Source organism: Setaria italica, chromosome V (genome assembly GCF_000263155.2).
Source record: "Setaria italica strain Yugu1 chromosome V, Setaria_italica_v2.0, whole genome shotgun sequence".
Classification (NCBI taxonomy): Eukaryota; Viridiplantae; Streptophyta; class Magnoliopsida; order Poales; family Poaceae; genus Setaria; species Setaria italica.
In genome coordinates, this window is record NC_028454.1 from 36,830,262 (window position 1) to 36,847,331 (window position 17,070).

The following is a 17,070-nucleotide window of genomic DNA, read 5'->3' on the forward strand; positions in this document are numbered from 1 at the left end:
AGTGGATTTTAGCACATAACAAATTCACCAAGACGCAACGATGAATAAAAGAAAGGGGAAGGGAGAAATCATTGATGCTGCAACTGCAATATCTGGTTTTGGGAGCTATGGAGAGGGGCAACGATGGAGGCCGACAGGTTTTAGCCATGGACCTCGCGCTTGGCAAAGACGATGGTGTGGGCCACCGCCGGTGGCCTCTTGTCCACGCGATCACGCCGCTGCGCGTCCTCACGCTGACCGCGCTGCTCTGGCCATTGGGGTTCCGGCGTCCCGCTGCCCGACCGAGCCGTCATGTTGCCCGCGCCATCGATGCACCAACTGGGCTCGCGAGCTACACTGGCGGGCGTTCATCCACCGGTTGTTCGGCCACAGAAGCAAAAACGCCTGCGCCATCCACGCCGCTCGGCCTCGCCTTGCCCGCCGCCCAGACTGGCATGGTTGTCGGCGGTGGAGCCAAGGAAGTTGGGGCCCGTGGAGGTGGATCCGATAGAGGGCAGAGGCGGTGGCACGAGAGCGCGACGGCGGCGCACGGAGAACCAGATGTGGAGCAGGCATAGCGGCACCTCCTCGCCTACGCATCATTGACCCGCGAGTGGACGGCGCGGTACGGCGGCGGAGTGGAGAAGGCAAGCTGGCGAAGTGGCCGATCCCCGGAGTCCGTGCTGCATCGATTTCTTCGCGAGGCAAGGACATGGCACCCGGAGCGCTGACAGTGACACGCGTTCCCTACCACGGAAGTGATACGGGGGCGTTTGGTTCCCTTTGCTTATTTTTAAGCAAGTGTCACATCAATGTTTAGATACTAATTAGGAGTATTAAACGTAGGCTATTTACAAAACCCATTACATAAGTGGAGGTTAAGCTCGCGATGCGAACATATAAGCATAAATATTCCCTCACTACAAACTCTTTACAGTACCAACACCGTGTAAAATCATGGACTAATTAGGCTTCATACATTCGTCTCGCCATTTAGCCTCCACTTATGTAATCGGTTTTGTAAATAGTCTACGTTTAATACTCCTAATTAGTATCTAAACATTCGATGTGACGGGTGCTTAAATTTAAGAAAGTGAACCAAACCAGGCCGCAGTTCGGGCAACACTGATTGAAGCATAGCAGCACGACGCGTAAAGGTGTGATTGGATGCTGCAGCTCTAGCCAGGCCCGTTCGAACCAGGCTCTCGGTGCCGGTCCGAGGACATGCCATAGCTCTTTGTTTGGTTACATGAATCCACACGTGCAGGTTATAAAAAGCAAGTAATTGGTTATCTGACAGCCTGTTCGCTTCAGCTTATTCAGCCGGCTTATCAGCCATCAAACAGTATTTTCCTCTCACAACAAATCAGCCGTTTCAGCTTTTCAGCCGGCTTACAAGCTGAAGCGAACAGGTCCTGAATGTCTGCATCTCCTACCTCTATGACATGCAGGCTACATACTTCTACGTGCATCGCATGAGCCAGGCTCCGAAGAAACATCCAATCTCTCCGCACGGCGGAAGCCTGGCTGGGAGGCCGCTTTTGCACCCCGGGGGCCTGGCCCAACCCCTAGCGCAGGCATCCGAACGTGCAAACCTTGCATCCCAGGAGCCTGGATGGAGAGGCTGCAAGCATCGAATCATGCTCTAAGTGTTCGAGTCAAACTGTCAAAGGACAACTCTAGCTTGTGCGTTTTTCCATCGTGTGAATTGGGACGTGAGGTAGGCACAGTAACATGCACTGTAGCGTTGGTGCCTCGGCTAAATGGGTAATTCTTCTGCTCTATGAATAGGAATATGATGGTGGGAGAGACAATACGAGGATAAAAGAGAAATGATCACTGCATTAAAAATATATTCCAGTGTGGGAAAAGAAGAGATATAGGGCTTGCATATAAAAAATGCTTAACTTTGGTGGACCTTTGAGCATAAATTTAGTTGGTCAAATTTTAATTAAAACAAATAGTTACTACATGAGGATCTTTTCCATTATTTACATGAGGATCTTTTCCATTATTGACTTGTCCCGAACTTAAGGTCAACCCACCCTATTACGTGCTCCTACCTTGGTCAAATAATCAAGACAAACCCAAAACTATAGTCATCTTCATTGTGATTCTCGAATCCTAAACAAAATAAAATAATTGTACAACTTACTTACGAATCGCACCCTAAACAAAATAAAATAATTGTACAACTTACTTACGAATCGTAACTCCTTATTACTTGCGCGAATAGCGTAGCATCATGAAACTCCCCACTAAGAGTAGCCCTTATTGACCAAATTAATAGCAATCTCTTATAGCATAGCAGTTTTCTGATTTCCATCAACTCTGCTTGATTATACTTCAATTTATTTCTATCACCACTACCTACGGGTACTTCTAAGAACAAAGAATTAATTATTTAGAATTTCATTTGCGGCGGTTTTTTTCCTTCTCTAAAGATCCTATGGAATGGCTAGATTACTCCTAATTCCCACAACAACCTCCAGATATCAACCTTATGAACAAATATTCACAAAGCATGACGTACGTGCGTGCCAATGTATGGGTACATGCATACTAAGCTGATATACTTGCAAGTAGTAAGTGAACATTCTGACTATAAGATTGTTGCAAGTGGGCAAAGCCGAGAACTAGGATGAAACTCTAGGGTAAGAGGTGTTTATATTAATCACTATTTAAGTGCATGTTTGGTTCAGGGTGAAACATGCTAAAGGTTAGGTCGCACCACATTTTCATATATCGCTATTTGGTTCATTTTCACTGCTACGACTTGCCATCTCCACATGTCATGGATACAATTTACTATCATCATAAGTATGACTTCAATTTTATTGGCCACATTTTCTTTGCAGCCAAAACTCGCATAAGGTTAGTGTATGATTCCAAGCTAAGAAAAAAGGCCGATATGTAAATTGTAACTCTAAATATCTAGGATTTGTTTCTTTAAAATGTATTTGTAGCTTTGGTAAAACTACCCAGGTAAAAAGAAAAGGCTACACAATAATTCTTTTTTTCCTTAGCCTCTTTTTGAAAAATCTTACAATGTGTGAGCTTTTCCACCAGATTCCAAAACAAAAAGTCAACCTGTTGTTCAAAGCCATGCATTCCATCAAGAGAAAACAAGCCACTTTTCAAACACACACAGCATGACAACATTGAAAGCGTGCTTTGAAATATCTGGCTAGCATGACAACATTGAAAGCCATTAACAACAGCAAATCGCCAAGGGGAAATACGCATAACCAACGGGAGGAAGAAATTGTAATATGAAAAAAAAAAGAAATGGAGAAAAAAAAAGCCAGTCAAACCCAACCACCTCAGCACCGGAGTCGCCTTCCCCTCCTCCGGTCCTCCCCAGAAACCGTGTCCCCTACTCTCTCTCTCTCTCTCTCTCTCTCTCTCCTCGATCAACAGCAACAGCGGCGGTCAGAAGCTTCCGTCGCGACAGCTCCCGACCTCCTGCCGGTCTTCCCCCTCTGGTAGTCCGCGCGAATCCCGAGGCGGCGGAGGAGTAGGAGGAAGAGGAGGAGCGGAGGGGGGCGGGCCCATCAGCCATGAGCCTCGCGGGCTCCGCCCTGGAGGCGGCGCTGCAGGCGGTGGGGCGCGGCCTCGACGCCGCCGGCGACCACCGCCTGCTCTACTGCAAGGGCGCCGGGAGGCTCGTGGACCTCGACGAGGACCGCGCACGGGACATCCCCCTTATAAGCGGGGGCGTCCTCTCCAGCGTGCCCCCAGACGTCGAGGTCGAGCAGTGCCCCAGCAACCCCGTGCGAATCCGGCCCCCCGCCCCCCACGGCGCGCCCCCCGCAGCCGCGGACGAGCCCTTCGTCTGCAGCTATCCGCAGGTAAGCAGGATAATTCGTCCCGATTGGGAACTTCCGATCAGATCGTGCGCGGCTTTCTGTTCTGTTTGCCGTGCACTTGTGATCTGAATCCTAGTCGATGTCCTAAGCTCGGCGGCTGTTCAGTTCTCGTTATCTGATTCTGATGCCTTTGTTGGCAGATGGCTGAGTTTTTCAACAGGAAGTCATGCTTGTTAGAGACCGTACCGCTGGGTTCCTTCAATTCGCTGTTCAGCTTCACCGGTTCATGGAAGAACGATGCTGCGGCTACGAAGGCCCTCGCGATTGATGGCTATTCTCTGCCTCTGTTTCGAGTGATAATCACGAGTCAAGAACTTACTCTGCTTGAGAGTGTTAAGCGAGCGATTCCAAATGTTTGGGATCCATCAGCATTGGCTAGGTCAGTAGGTAATCTTCTTATTTGATACTATTGTCAGGATCCATTTCTGATCAACACCATTCTGTACTACTCTTCGCCAAGTACTTTACCCACCCCATCAGCTGAAGGTCACTCTTGTTTCACTTCTCTGTAGCTTTATCGAGAATTATGGTACCCATATTATTACCTCTGTTACGGTTGGTGGTAAGGATGAGGTATATATTAAGCAGCATTCATCATCCCAATTGTCCGAGATGGAATTCAAAAATTATGTGAGGGAAATTGGGAGGGAAAGATTCTCAGATGTGGAAAATAAGTCTAATGCAATTCCTATCAATTACAGCGAGAAGGTTAGCAAACTCCTTACTGCTCTCTTTATCTCAAGTTTACTAGAGGTTTTCCCCCACATGTGATGGTGATGGTTTATGGTAGCAAAAGCATGTCAAGACTACCTTAATTGATTTGCCTGGATTGTTATACAACTGTTTGTTTACAAAGGATAATTCGTGCACCATGGCTACTCTTTTATGAACGCTTGCCTTGAGGTTTCTTTAAAAAATGTGTTAGCTATTGTGAATAAACAGTCACAATCAATGAAAGAAGATTGTTTGTATGTGTGCATTCAATGGCAAAACAGGAATTGTTGAGTGCATGCTGGAGCGGTGTTATAAAGACAGAATAGTAGACTAGTACGAACTGTAGTTAACTTGATAAGAGCATGCCTAGTGTTGGTTAGAACCAATGAGCAGACGAAAAGCAAACAGAAGTTTGGTTCTGTAGCTTTAATGTACAAAATGATTAGTGGGATCCACATCAAAAAAGGGAGAAAACTGTGCTATGCTCAACTTGAGCGTCTGCTTGCCTGTTCTCTGTCGAAGCTGTGCACGTTCCATTTGTTCATTGCTCTCTGTTTGAACTGAAAACATGATAGGTTCCCACAGAGTTTTAGAACCTCCCCTTGGTTCGCTTTCAGATTGCACTGGCCCTGCTCTAAGGAAATATACTAGCCTATGCAAGTAAGCACATTAATCGCCACAATAATGTACTTCCAATCAGAGCCAGCCTCACCAACGAGTACCACATGAACTCCCAAGAATATCTCAGCCTAAAAATTATGTCACCAGTAACAACAGAGGTACATAGATGAAATCATATCTAGCTTTGTAGGTAATTTCATAAGGTGCATGTACAAATAATGAGAGGGGGATTGTAGAGTAGCCTGTAGATAGAACTCTCCTCACTGGCACATGATTCCCAGCATTCATATGTAAACATTGATTAAAACAATGTTGCTTTATCCTTTACAGGATATGACAGTAATATTCAGAAGGAGGGGTGGTTGTGATCTCGTTCAAAGTTTTAGTGACTGGAAAGGAACTGTTGCCTCAGCTCCAGATGTCATAGGCATGACCTTTCGCTCAATTGTCTCTCTTGTTGATGATGTACCAGGAAAAAAGCACCTTGCTCGTGCAGTTGAGCTATACTTGACATGTAAGATATGCTTTTGAACACTTATTTTCTCCATACAATTATGCAACTAATTTGCAAATTGAATATGCATTTTTAATACCCTGAGCTCGAAGTTAACATATCATTTGATATCTCTTCAATATGCTGTTTTGATAAGTTCTATTTTCCAGACAAACCTCCAATTGAAGAGTTGCAGTACTTCTTAGATTTTCAAGTCCCACTAGTTTGGGCTCCAGCTCCACCAGGTATTGCTGGTCACCACAGGAAGGAACCTGTCTGCCCATCGCTTCAGTTTAGCTTGATGGGCCCGAAGCTCTTCATTAGCACAGAACAGGTAAAGGCTACCCCCTTAAATCCACTCACATAAGTAGATAGTTTGTTTTTCAAATTTACACTAGAAAAAGGCTAATTTAATTGCTCTCACAAAATCATATATTGTATTTTCTGGATCTGTAAAGCACAGTTACCATCATCAATATTTTTGTACTGAGCTGAACAAAAATATAATTCTTAAGATCAGGGTTCTGCTGTATGTAGAAGAACAAGTATGAGTAAATCGCAACAGGGGTACAACAAAAGTGGGTGCATTCAAGGTCATATGACATGGTTGTTGCTCAAGTGGGTCACTGGTTTTGTTGATCCATAGCTAGTCCAAATCCCACTGCGATGGCAAACCTAGGCACGCAATGCTTTTTAGTCAGATGCCACCATGGCTTATGCTCAGTATCCTTGCAGGAAAGCCCTCCTCACTCCCCTCGGTGTCTCTCTCACACCTTCCCCCCTCTATCTCTCTCCACGTCCTTGCACTCTTGCCTCGTCAATTTGACTCATTTCCCCCTTTTCGCCCTACAAGAGTCCAACAAGGCAGGCAGGGAGTGTGCGTTGGAGCCCACCAGTGGCAACAAGGAGGATGCACAGGTGAAAGCGGCATCTACAGAGTGACAAACGGCAGTAATGGAGGCTGGGTGCATTTGGCTGCCTTCAGTGACCCCCAGTTGGCTAGGAGGTGGCTAATGCCTCAGAAGTAGTGAGAGGGAGAGGAATAGAGGGCAGGGTGAAGAGGATAATGTTCATGCTAAGTCTCAGTTTGTGGCTGTTGTGATGTGCTTATTTTTCAGGTGCTACATAAAAGTACTAGTAGAAATGACTTTAGTTTTTTTTGGCAAATCAAATTACATTGATAACACTGTTTGCATAACTCTTGTTCCTCTTACACTATTCGTGTAATTTGGAACACATTAATCTCCATTTGCAACCTAGCATAAAGTTCTGCAGAAAATGAGGTTATCAGCATAAGTCAACACCACGTGTCCCCGGGTTTACCACTGCGCTGTATGCAACTTTTACCTGCTATGCACTACTTAAATAAAATCATAGACTCATTTGAGCAAGGCTCAAGTTATATGACCTGGATGTGGGACGTGCACACCATGGAAGTTGTTGTACCTATTGTGCATTTAAGTCATTAAAGAAGATATATTCTGTATCTCTTGCAATTTGGTACAAAATAGTGTAGTGTAACTTTAATTCCTCCCAAAAAAAGTTCATTTAGTTCCTCGTACAATGTCACCTCGATGTGGTAGATACTTTTAGGATTCCACTTTTAGGACACTTTTAGGACTTGTGCATCCAAACATGGGTCCTAAAAGTGCACTCATAAACTTTAGGAGGGCTATTTTCATTAGGAGGGCCAAGGCATCCTAATGGGTCCTTTTTCTCCTAAAAGTGGTCCCCAAACCCCCCTTTACCCCTGTTGCCCTCCCCAAGCATTTAATGACGTGAACAGTGCAGGAGCATTTAGAGGAGTAATTGGGGGTAAAAAAGTTATTTTCCCTCTAACATCCTAAATATTAGGATTCCATCCAAACAGCCCTCTCCTAAATTTTAGGACTACCAATTTCTGAATCCTAAACTTTAGGACAACCCTAAACTTTAGGAATTTGTATCCAAACAGGCCCAAAATACAGAACTTAGGGGAGCTCTACTTTGCTTAATGGCGCTTTCAAATGTATGTTTGGGATTATTTTCTGGTAAACATGCTAACTTTTAATGAGATACGTGCAGATCTCTGTTGGGCGTCGACCGGTTGTTGGCCTCAAACTGCTCTTGGAAGGAGCCAAACAGAACCGTCTGGCTATTCATTTGCAGCACCTTGGCTCATTACCGAAAATATTCCTACCTCATTGGGACTCCCATATTACAATTGGACCTCCAAAATGGCAAGGCCCTGAAGAACAGGATAGCCGATGGTTTGAGCCAATTAAATGGAAGAACTTTGCTCATGTCAGCACGGCGCCCATAGAGTACACTGAAACAAATATTACAGATCTGTCCGGTGTTTATATTGTCACAGGAGCACAGTTGGGAGTGTGGGATTTTGGTGCAAAGAGTGTTCTCCACCTTAAACTCTTGTTCTCCCGAGTTCCTGGGTGCACAATTAGAAGATCAGTGTGGGACCACAGCCCATCAAGTTCTTCGACTCAGAGAACAGATGAATCTTCATCATCCTCTAGTGATAATGCTAAACTTGTGAAGATCGTTGACATGACAGAGACATTGAAGGGCCCACAAGATGCGCCTGGCCACTGGCTGGTCACGGGAGCTAAGCTGGGTGTCGAGAAGGGCAGGATTGTTGTGCGCGCCAAATACTCCTTATTGAATTATTAACCAAATGTTGAAAGCATTCATTCACTCACTCTGCTATGGAGCACTGTGTTTAAAGATAGCATTTGTTCTTTCGTTTTTCATGTATGGCTTTCCTTTCCCTTGTAACTTGATGTGGATTCATGCTTCTTGACTTCTTGTTGATCCCATGAGTAAAGTAGCATGAAGGTGTTTATGCCGAGTTCAAAAGTATTTGATCTGACCTGTCATCTCTTCCACAGCCATCTGAGCGTGGCACTGGAATTGATGTATTTAATTCCCTTGGCATTGGGATTTTGTCCTTTGAAAATTGTCAGCAGAACATAATCGGTTTATGGCTTTATGCATTCCTGGGTACATATATAGTGCTAACAGCTATGTTAATCAAATTCAATGCAAGTTGTGCATCTGGTCGAATTGCATTTTTCGATTAAATGATTCATGTTGTAGCACATATTATCTTTGACAGAGTGGCAGTGGATGTGGTTATTGCAGATTGGCACGGTTTTCAGTTGATAATAGACTTCAAAGTTTGTTCTGTCATTCAAAGCTTTTGCTTGGTTAGTTAATCATACTGCCTCTGTGGGTCAGGGAATACATCGCTTCTTTTGTAACATGCAACATGAATGCTTCCTGAAATTCATGCATCCTTTTTGTGCTAGTGTAAGCAAACTTGGAGTTTACAAACATGTTTATGTTGTTGTGTTTGTTATCATTCTAGTAGTACCTATGTTGTGGCCGTCTATTACATGAATGTGTCAAGAGGACAACCAAGCTTTAAAGATCAGAGGTGTGGTAACATTGAGTCGCTGTTCTTTCCAAGTGAGAAGCAATGAGTCACTGTTAACGGAAGTACGAGAAATGTTCTTGCTGCTACTTCTGCTTCTGCTTATAGCTTTGCTTGATTAATAAGGCCGGCTGGGTAAAGGACGAGAACAATATCATTTATTTTGACTGGATCAAGATATTCACCGTCATCCCGTCATCTTCTGTGATATGTGAAATCATTGTTGTGTTAAAATTCGTGCAGCTTGGAAGCTTAGCTCATAGGTCATATAAATGTTATGTCTTGTTGTGTTTCCTATCTGCTTGGAAGTTGCTATTTTGTGCTTGTCTGTTACACATAATGTGTCCAGGATAGGAACATAGTTTGAAAAATATCACATGAATGGTTACAGAGAGTCGTTCTTACTGTAACTGTAAATAAGAGGACGTGCTCTTCTTTCTACTGCTGCTCCTGCTTGATGGAACTGATCTTTGGCATCTCATCTGATGGACATCAGGAGATGCTCCCAAATGGAACAAATGGGACGTCGACTTGTTTCCCCTTTGCCTGCCAATTTGCAAAGCCTCTGACCTTCTCAGCATTTGAAGAAACTAAAGTTGAATCGACTGAAAAGAAACTTTCTTCTGACTGCACTATTTTAATTTCAGTTTGAGTTGTGCCCCAGTGCTCCTCTTTTAAAAATATGTACATGTATCTAATTGCAAACTAGAAAAAAATTAGTTGGAGGGCAACTCTTTCAGTTTAGGAACAGAAATGTGCTGACTGCAGGCGGGGAGAATTCTTAGCTGAAGATTCCTCCTGCGCCCTTGCGAGTTCTGGCTTGGTGTTTCCGCGGGGACATTCTTGGCGTCTCCGCATAATTGTGGACTAGTTTCATTGTGCTGTCTAGCAAAATCCAACGTAAACCAACGCCGGCGCTGGTTGCAACTGGCAAGCAATGCTCCAATGAAATGTCGCGCTCTCAGGGACTGTTTCTGAAAGATTTTTGCTTCGGATTGATCAGCTTCAGCGACGAACGAGACACATGCTGTCGTTTTCAGACCGTTCATACTGAAGTATCCCGTCCTTGAAAAACACATCTGTGGATGTTTCCCTGCAGAGCCTACTATGCATGACAGAACAAGTGGACAAAGTTGCTGAGTACTAAAGTTTAAAACAGGGGTAATCACTTGTGCTAGGATTTCCACTATGTATAGGACAGATCAATCAGCAAGTAAACAAGTTACATGGTATCAAAGCACAGGTCATAGCTTATGCTAGGAACAGCTAACCAATCAAAGTGACTAGTTCTTGTGTGCACTGAGTTTGCTAAGTTCTATTCCAGTGTCTGGCAGCTGTGATTGTACATATGCACCAAGCTGTATTAAAGACTACCAAGAATAAACAAATGAAGAGAAAATCCTAGGAAGGCTCGTTCATGCAGCACACTTTAAATGTCCTTGCAGTTGCACCTTCTGCTTCTCCCCCTCAGATAGTCCTTGGCCAAAATGGTAGCTTGCTTTCTCTCACCCATTTACAACTTCTCATCATTCCAATGATTTCACTTGTATACCTTTTTCTTCAAATCTTATTAGGAACGCGAGGACATGAGCCAAGTATCTGAAGCCAAGATCAAAGCAGACTCCATCTCCATGGTATATAATATACTGGTTACCATTTTTGTTCTTTTGAAACGACAAGCGCTTAACTGCTTATTTTTGCGTAGCGTAAAAGGCATGCTTGCTATGACCTTATATGTTGTACATGGATAAAATGTCAAAATGGGGCCAGTGGATTAGTTTTTCCCCTCTTTTTATGGAGTGAATTTGCTAAGTTCTGATCTGATTCCAAACAAACATAAACATTTATGAAATGAAAAGTTCACACATCATATATCCACATTGATGGGCACTATTTTTGATCACTTAGCAAAAAAAAATGAGGACCTAATTGTGTTATTATTGCTTCCCCACGCTTGTTGATTCTCACTGAACAATAGCACGCACTCATTCATGAAGAAACTTTATCTGTCCCTTGATACTCACCTAATGATGTGCCTGAGATGACTCTTAGCTAGATTGATGGCTTATTTTGCTATCTTAAATTGATTCCGTCTCCCACTTTGTTGTCCCTCACTTCCTTTTCGCTTCTTATACAATTTTATAAGGGCCAAAGCAAAGTACCCGAAGCCAACGGCGGAGTAGATCACTCCATGGTACGTTTCTTGGTTCATTTGATGCTTACTTTTCCATATCTGTAAAGAAATGGTTTTTTTTTTCAAAAAATTGATCCTAGCCAAAAGGATGAGAAAAGGTGTGACTTGGTTACTCATATATATTATATCTACTAGGTGGAGACACGTGTCGTTGGAGGAAACAGGTACGAAGTCATTGAAGGGAAGGTTGATTGGAGGGGAAGACCTGCTTTGCGAGGGCGCCATGGCGGTGCTCTCAATTCTTTATTCATTCTTGGTAAATATTTGCAATCTCTCTTAGACAGAAAAGGAGCAATTAAATCTTAGTAGTTTCTGAACTGAATTTGCATTCAGAATTTTATTGCATAAGTACGCAAGTAAAAGTACCTGCTAAACTAATTCATTTGAGCCCCATGTATTCAGTTTGGTATATATCTAACTTGCTTATTATGTTTTATTAAGCTAGTTCTTGTTGATTCTATATAGTAGCAATTTCACTGTCATTACATACTAGATCGGGAGAATTACGCCTGACCAAGCTGGATGTACAACAAAGAAGTGAGAGGCCAGATAGGCAATTTCTGAAAAAGTAAAATTAACCACTGTAACAATGTATGTTTAGCAACATAAATAGGAGAAATTAATCATGTGACACTAGTTACCGGATTTGCCGTAAGCGACCAAGGAACAAGCAGAAAGGTCGTCTTTCAACCATAACACTCTGAGCACTGCTGGTCGTTTTTGCAGCGAATTTCGGACTTGAGAACATGGCCTCATTGTCTCTGGCCGTGAACCTCATCTTGTACTTCATGGAAGTCATGCACATCCCCCTTTCTGACGCCTCCAACCTGCTGACCAACTACATGGGCACCAGCTACATGGTCGCCGTGCTCATCTCCGTCTTCGCCGACATTTTCATCGGCAGATACATGACCGTGATCATATCATCTCTGATCGAGCTCGTGGTAGGAATCGCATCCCATGCCTGCGTATCATCCGGATAATCCGAGCCGATGGTTTCCTGCTGCTTTGTCACGCTAGCTTGCATCTCTCCCTTGTGGGCGTTTCTTGCAGGGGCTCCTGCTGCTAATGCTGCAGGCGCACAACGACCGGCTGCTGCCGCCCAAGTGCGAGTCCCTCCTGGACCCGAACTGCCAGCGGGTGCACGGCAGCAACGAGGTGCACCTCTACCTGGCGCTGTACCTGATCGCGATCGGGTCGGCGGGCATCAAGGCGGCCCTGCCGGCGCACTGCGCCGACCAGTTCGACGAGAAGCACCCCAAGGAGAAGCTGCAGATGTCCAGCTGCTTCAACTGGCTGCTGCTCAGCCTCTGCATCGGCGGCGCCATCAGCGTCACGGTGTTCGTGTATATCCAGAACAGATGGGGCTGGTACAGGGGGTTCGCCGCCGCCACAGGCGTCATGGGCCTCGCCATCATCGTCTTCATTGCCGGCCTGCCGAAGTACCGCATCGCCACCGTGCAGGGCAGCAGCGCGCTGACGGAGATCTTCCAGGTTTACGTCGCTGCGTTCAGGAACAGGAACCTGCCGCTCCCCGAGAACCCCGACGAGCTGTACGAGATCAGCAGGAACAAAGCTTCCCCGGACACGGAGTTCGTGGCGCACAGGGACAGGCCCTTCAGATTCCTGGACAGGGCGGCCATAGTCCAGACAGCGAAGGACGCGGCGCCGAACCCGTGGCGGCAGTGCCGGGTGACGCAGGTGGAACACGCCAAGACGGTGCTGGCCATGGTGCCCATCTTCTGCAGCGCCATCATCATGGGCACCTGCCTCGCGCAGCTGCAGACCTTCTCCATCGGGCAGGGCAACACGATGGACACGAGGCTCAGCAAGCGCTTCAGCATGCCGGTGGCCTCGATGCCCATCATCCCGCTCGTCTTCCTCATGTTCGCCGTTCCCATCTACGAGATCCTCTTCGTGCCAATCGCGCGCCACCTGACGGGGATCCCCACCGGCATCACCCACCTCCAGCGCGTGGGTGTCGGCCTCGTGCTCTCCATCGTGTCCATGTCCATCGCCGCCGTCGTGGAGGTGAAGCGCAAGAAGGTGGCCGCCAGGCACGGGATGATGGACATGATCCCGGGGAGGGACTACCTGCCCATGTCATGCTTCTGGCTGGGGCTGCAGTTCTCCGTGTTCGGCATCGCCGACATGTTCACCTACGTCGGCCTCATGGAGTTCTTCTACTCGCAGGCGCCACGGGCGCTCAAGTCCATGTCGTCGTCGTTCCTGTGGTGCTCCCTGTCGTTCGGCTACTTCATGAGCACCATCATCGTGCAGGCCGTGAACGCGGCGACCAAGGGATCGACGGCGAGCGGCGGGTGGCTCGCCAGCAACAACATCAACCGCGACCACCTCGACCTCTTCTTCTGGCTGCTCGCCGTGCTCAGCACCCTCAACTTCTTCAACTACATCTTCTGGGCAAGCTGGTACAAGTACAGAAATGCATTGCCCGCGGACGCACCCGAGCAGCAGCAGCAGCAAGTGTGATGCATCGTGTAGCGGTTATCCTAGCCAGTCTCTTCATTCGGGAGTCCTCTTCGTGAGCCTTTTCGTTGCTATACCGGATACGTGCAAACTTCGTCATGTTGCTGTTTGAGGCCACCAGAACGTTTTCCTGGCACTTGGCATCACTAAGCAGAGTGTGTGTGGAGTGATGGGAACCTCCTCTGTATGAGGACAGAGCATTTTTTTTTAACGAACTCTTTGGCCGGTCAGCACAGAGCACATAAGCTCCTGCGGAAATGGCTTGGGTCGGGTTTTAGTTGTTGAAGCTTCTTGTTTATAAAGCTGAAACTATTTGAAGATTTTTTGGCAAAATTTCTTTTAAGTACCAATGTGAGTAATTTGCTGGCTAGAGAGGAGAGACATGCACGGCTGATTTAGACATCCATAAACTGGTAATAAACATAATACATGCTATTCATGAGTTCAACAAGACTGCCCGATACTACTTCGTCTGGTCTTATTACACATGCGACACAGAACATCTTGTAATGCCCGCGGCTCACGGGAACGGCGCGTGGCGCTTCATGTCGTGCGGCACGACGTCGATGGCGAACCCCTTGCGGTGTCGGAGCCAGTAGTCGGCCTGGCCCGGGTGCTCCTCGGCGGGCGCCTCGACGTCGGCCCTGGCCGCGCGGAGCTCCTCCGTGGAGAACCCGTACCTGTCGTCCCGCTTCCGCACCAGGGCGGGGCGCACGGTGGCGGCCGGGTCGGCCTGCGGCGACACCATGAGCGCGGGCGCCCCCAGCGGGAGGCGGTCGCCGCGGTCCACCTGCCAGGTGCACCAGAACTTGCCGAACGTGGCGGCCAGCGTGTCCAGCTCCGGCTTCTCCAGCATCCCCGGCACCCGAGGGCTCGCCCACAGCCCCGCCTTGATCTCGTGCGCGTGCGAGTGCCACAGCCGCTGCTCCTCCGCCGGCAGCGTGTCGAACACCTTCCTCGACACCATGTACTCCACGCCTGCAGACATTTTTGCAAAGATGCATATGCCAATTAACAAAGACACCATCACGCAAAGATTTGGTGGGTGCACGCCGGGCGGGGTTACCGATGAGGCGCGCGTCGGCGGCATCGGAGTCGTAGACGGCGCACTGGAGGAAGTCCTGGTTGAGGCGGGAGGCGTAGTGGTGGGTCTCCACCTGCCGCTTGGGGTCGTGCGCGTACAGCGCGAACGTGCACACGTGCTGCCTCACCTGCTTCACGGGCTGCAGCGACTGCGTCGCCGCCGCGCCCATGTCGAGCACCTTCGACGACATCGCGGTCGGCTGCCCCGGGGGCGCGGTGCCGCCGCCGGCGGTCGCGGAGGCCGGGGTCGGCAGGGGTTTGTCGTCGCTGGACGCCATCGGAGCTCGGAGATTGGCTTGCTCGGCTCTGCGTTACGTGTACGTGCGCCCCGGCGCGTTCTTTAAAGAGCGAGATTGGGAACGGCTGGGGTGGCGCCGTGCGACACGTATCGAGTATGTGAGCTCGAGGCTTCGACGTGGCGGGTGGCATGCGACTTTGGTGGCAGATGCGCGAAACAGCTGTGGCGACAAATGTCGAGTTCTGAGGCGCGGACTGACCCTATATAGATATCGCCGATTCCGAGGCATTGAGGCTGTTTATCGAGCAAGCTGGTTATCCGAGATTTCGCTGGGTAAAAGTGATTCTCTTGTATAAATTTTTAAAATTAGAATGGCGAATCACTTAAGAAGCTATTTTTTCCAAGTAACCGACCTTTTAGTTCATTTTAGAGAATCACTTCACATGATTAGTGGAGAATCTTCTCTCTGAAAAAATTGTTTGAGCAGAGCTCATCCTGAACTCAACACATAATCAATTTTAGGAGCTCGGCAAAACAAGATATGGTTTATGAAACACCCCGACACTCAAAACCACAGAATGACCATTAGCTGCACCAATCATCTAAAGACTGCAGTTACATATCTTAAAGTTGTATAATCCTAAGCTATTCCCTACGTCCTTCAAAGAGCGTCTTTTTAAAAAATTTCAGATACAATAATAATAGTGAGAAATTTCTATATTATCTCTAATAATTAATATTGTGATTGAAATCATCCTGTCTGATTAGTTTTCTAGTTAAGGTTGTATAATTCTACTCTACGTTGGATACTGATCTGGTTAAAAAGGAAAATCATTCATGTTAGCGAACCCAATCATCACCGGCAGACGCCTAAGGAGGGCCTGGAATTCCGAACCCAGACAGAGATAGAAGAAAAGAAACTCGAGCCAGGCCAGATTGTTTGGGCCGCATTTCGCTGCCCAAACAATCTGGCAAACCCATAGGTCTGGTGGTTTCACGCAGGCCGAGAGCCCACCCACCCGCTAAATGGCAAACCCACCACGGCCACCACTTCGCCACCGCTTTCTTCCCGATGCCGTCGTCGACGATCCGAAGCATCTCCATCACCGTCTCCGACGAAGACGGTGCTGCGGCGGCACCGACCCGGCGTCCCCGCGCCGGCAGGCGGAAGGCGGCGGCGCGTAGCTTGGGGCAGCGGGCGGTGCGGCTGGTGGCGCGGTGGTGGCCCGTCCTCCTGCTCCTCCCGGCCGTCGCGCTGCTCCTCTTCGAGGCCTCGCGGCTCCGCGGCTCGCCCCCGGCCCCCGCCACGCACGCCTCCAGCCTCGGACGGCTCGACCCGACCACACGCCTTGTCCATGGCGTGCGCGAGCGTGAGTTCCCCGCCCTACTAAGATTCGATCTACGCACAAACTGTTCCCGATTTCCCCTGTCCCTAAATCCTAGATATTACAGTGGAGGTTTCGTACGTACAGTATTTCGGTCAACTGCGTAACAGGAATTGGTGTGGTTGTAATTGGTAACGCGAGTACTGCATTGCACGGTGTGCTGTGCTTACGGTGGTTCAGAGTTCGGACTGCTGTTTTTTCACACTAGTTAGGTATATCGTGGCAATTAATCCGAAAATTTTAGATCTTGCACACTGAGAAAGTTATGTTACAGATCTTGTACACTGAGAAAGTAAAACTATAGTAGTATGGAAATGCTGACACACCTGTTCTGATAAGCGCTGAATCACAGAGCACATACTACTCTCTCTCTCTCTCTCTCTCTCTCTCTCTCTCTCTCTCTCTCTATATATATATATATATATATATATATATATATATATATATATATATATATATATAGAGAGAGAGAGAGAGAGAGAGAGAGAGAGAGAGAGAGAGAGAGAGAGAGAGAGAGAGAGAGAGAGAGAGAGAGAGAGAGAGAGAGAGAGAGAGAGTGTGTGTGTGTGTGTGTGTG

The 17,070-nt window shown here is 47.3% G+C and overlaps 4 protein-coding genes across 4 annotated transcripts in view; 3 read left to right on the forward strand and 1 right to left on the reverse strand.

Moving 5' to 3' along the window:
- Positions 1 to 3,339: 3,339 nt before the first annotated feature.
- On the forward strand, positions 3,340 to 8,621 carry LOC101770316 (MACPF domain-containing protein CAD1). Its single transcript, XM_004969889.3, has 6 exons — positions 3,340 to 3,830; positions 3,989 to 4,227; positions 4,361 to 4,556; positions 5,514 to 5,697; positions 5,847 to 6,010; positions 7,741 to 8,621. Exons 1-6 carry the CDS (start codon positions 3,540 to 3,542, stop codon positions 8,341 to 8,343), a joined length of 1,677 nt encoding a protein of 558 aa, XP_004969946.1. The 5' UTR covers positions 3,340 to 3,539; the 3' UTR covers positions 8,344 to 8,621.
- Positions 8,622 to 12,046: 3,425 nt separating this feature from the next.
- Positions 12,047 to 14,107, forward strand: LOC101769788 (protein NRT1/ PTR FAMILY 4.3). The gene is made up of 2 exons (XM_022826723.1): positions 12,047 to 12,244; positions 12,321 to 14,107. The coding sequence occupies exons 1-2, from the start codon at positions 12,047 to 12,049 to the stop codon at positions 13,788 to 13,790; spliced, it is 1,668 nt and encodes a 555-aa protein (XP_022682458.1). The 3' UTR covers positions 13,791 to 14,107.
- A 71-nt stretch (positions 14,108 to 14,178) lies between these two features.
- LOC101770719 (oil body-associated protein 2A) lies at positions 14,179 to 15,148 on the reverse strand. Its single transcript, XM_004969890.1, has 2 exons — positions 14,854 to 15,148; positions 14,179 to 14,765 (listed from the first exon to the last, which is right to left on the reverse strand). The coding sequence occupies exons 1-2, from the start codon at positions 15,146 to 15,148 to the stop codon at positions 14,308 to 14,310; spliced, it is 753 nt and encodes a 250-aa protein (XP_004969947.1). The 3' UTR covers positions 14,179 to 14,307.
- Positions 15,149 to 16,141: 993 nt separating this feature from the next.
- Positions 16,142 to 17,070, forward strand: part of LOC101771114 — a 3,347-nt gene continuing 2,418 nt past the window's right edge. Inside the window, exon 1 of the mRNA XM_004969891.3 lies at positions 16,142 to 16,478. Within this exon, the coding sequence (XP_004969948.1) occupies positions 16,181 to 16,478 (298 nt within the window). The 5' untranslated portion in view covers positions 16,142 to 16,180. The remainder of the gene's footprint in view (positions 16,479 to 17,070) is intronic.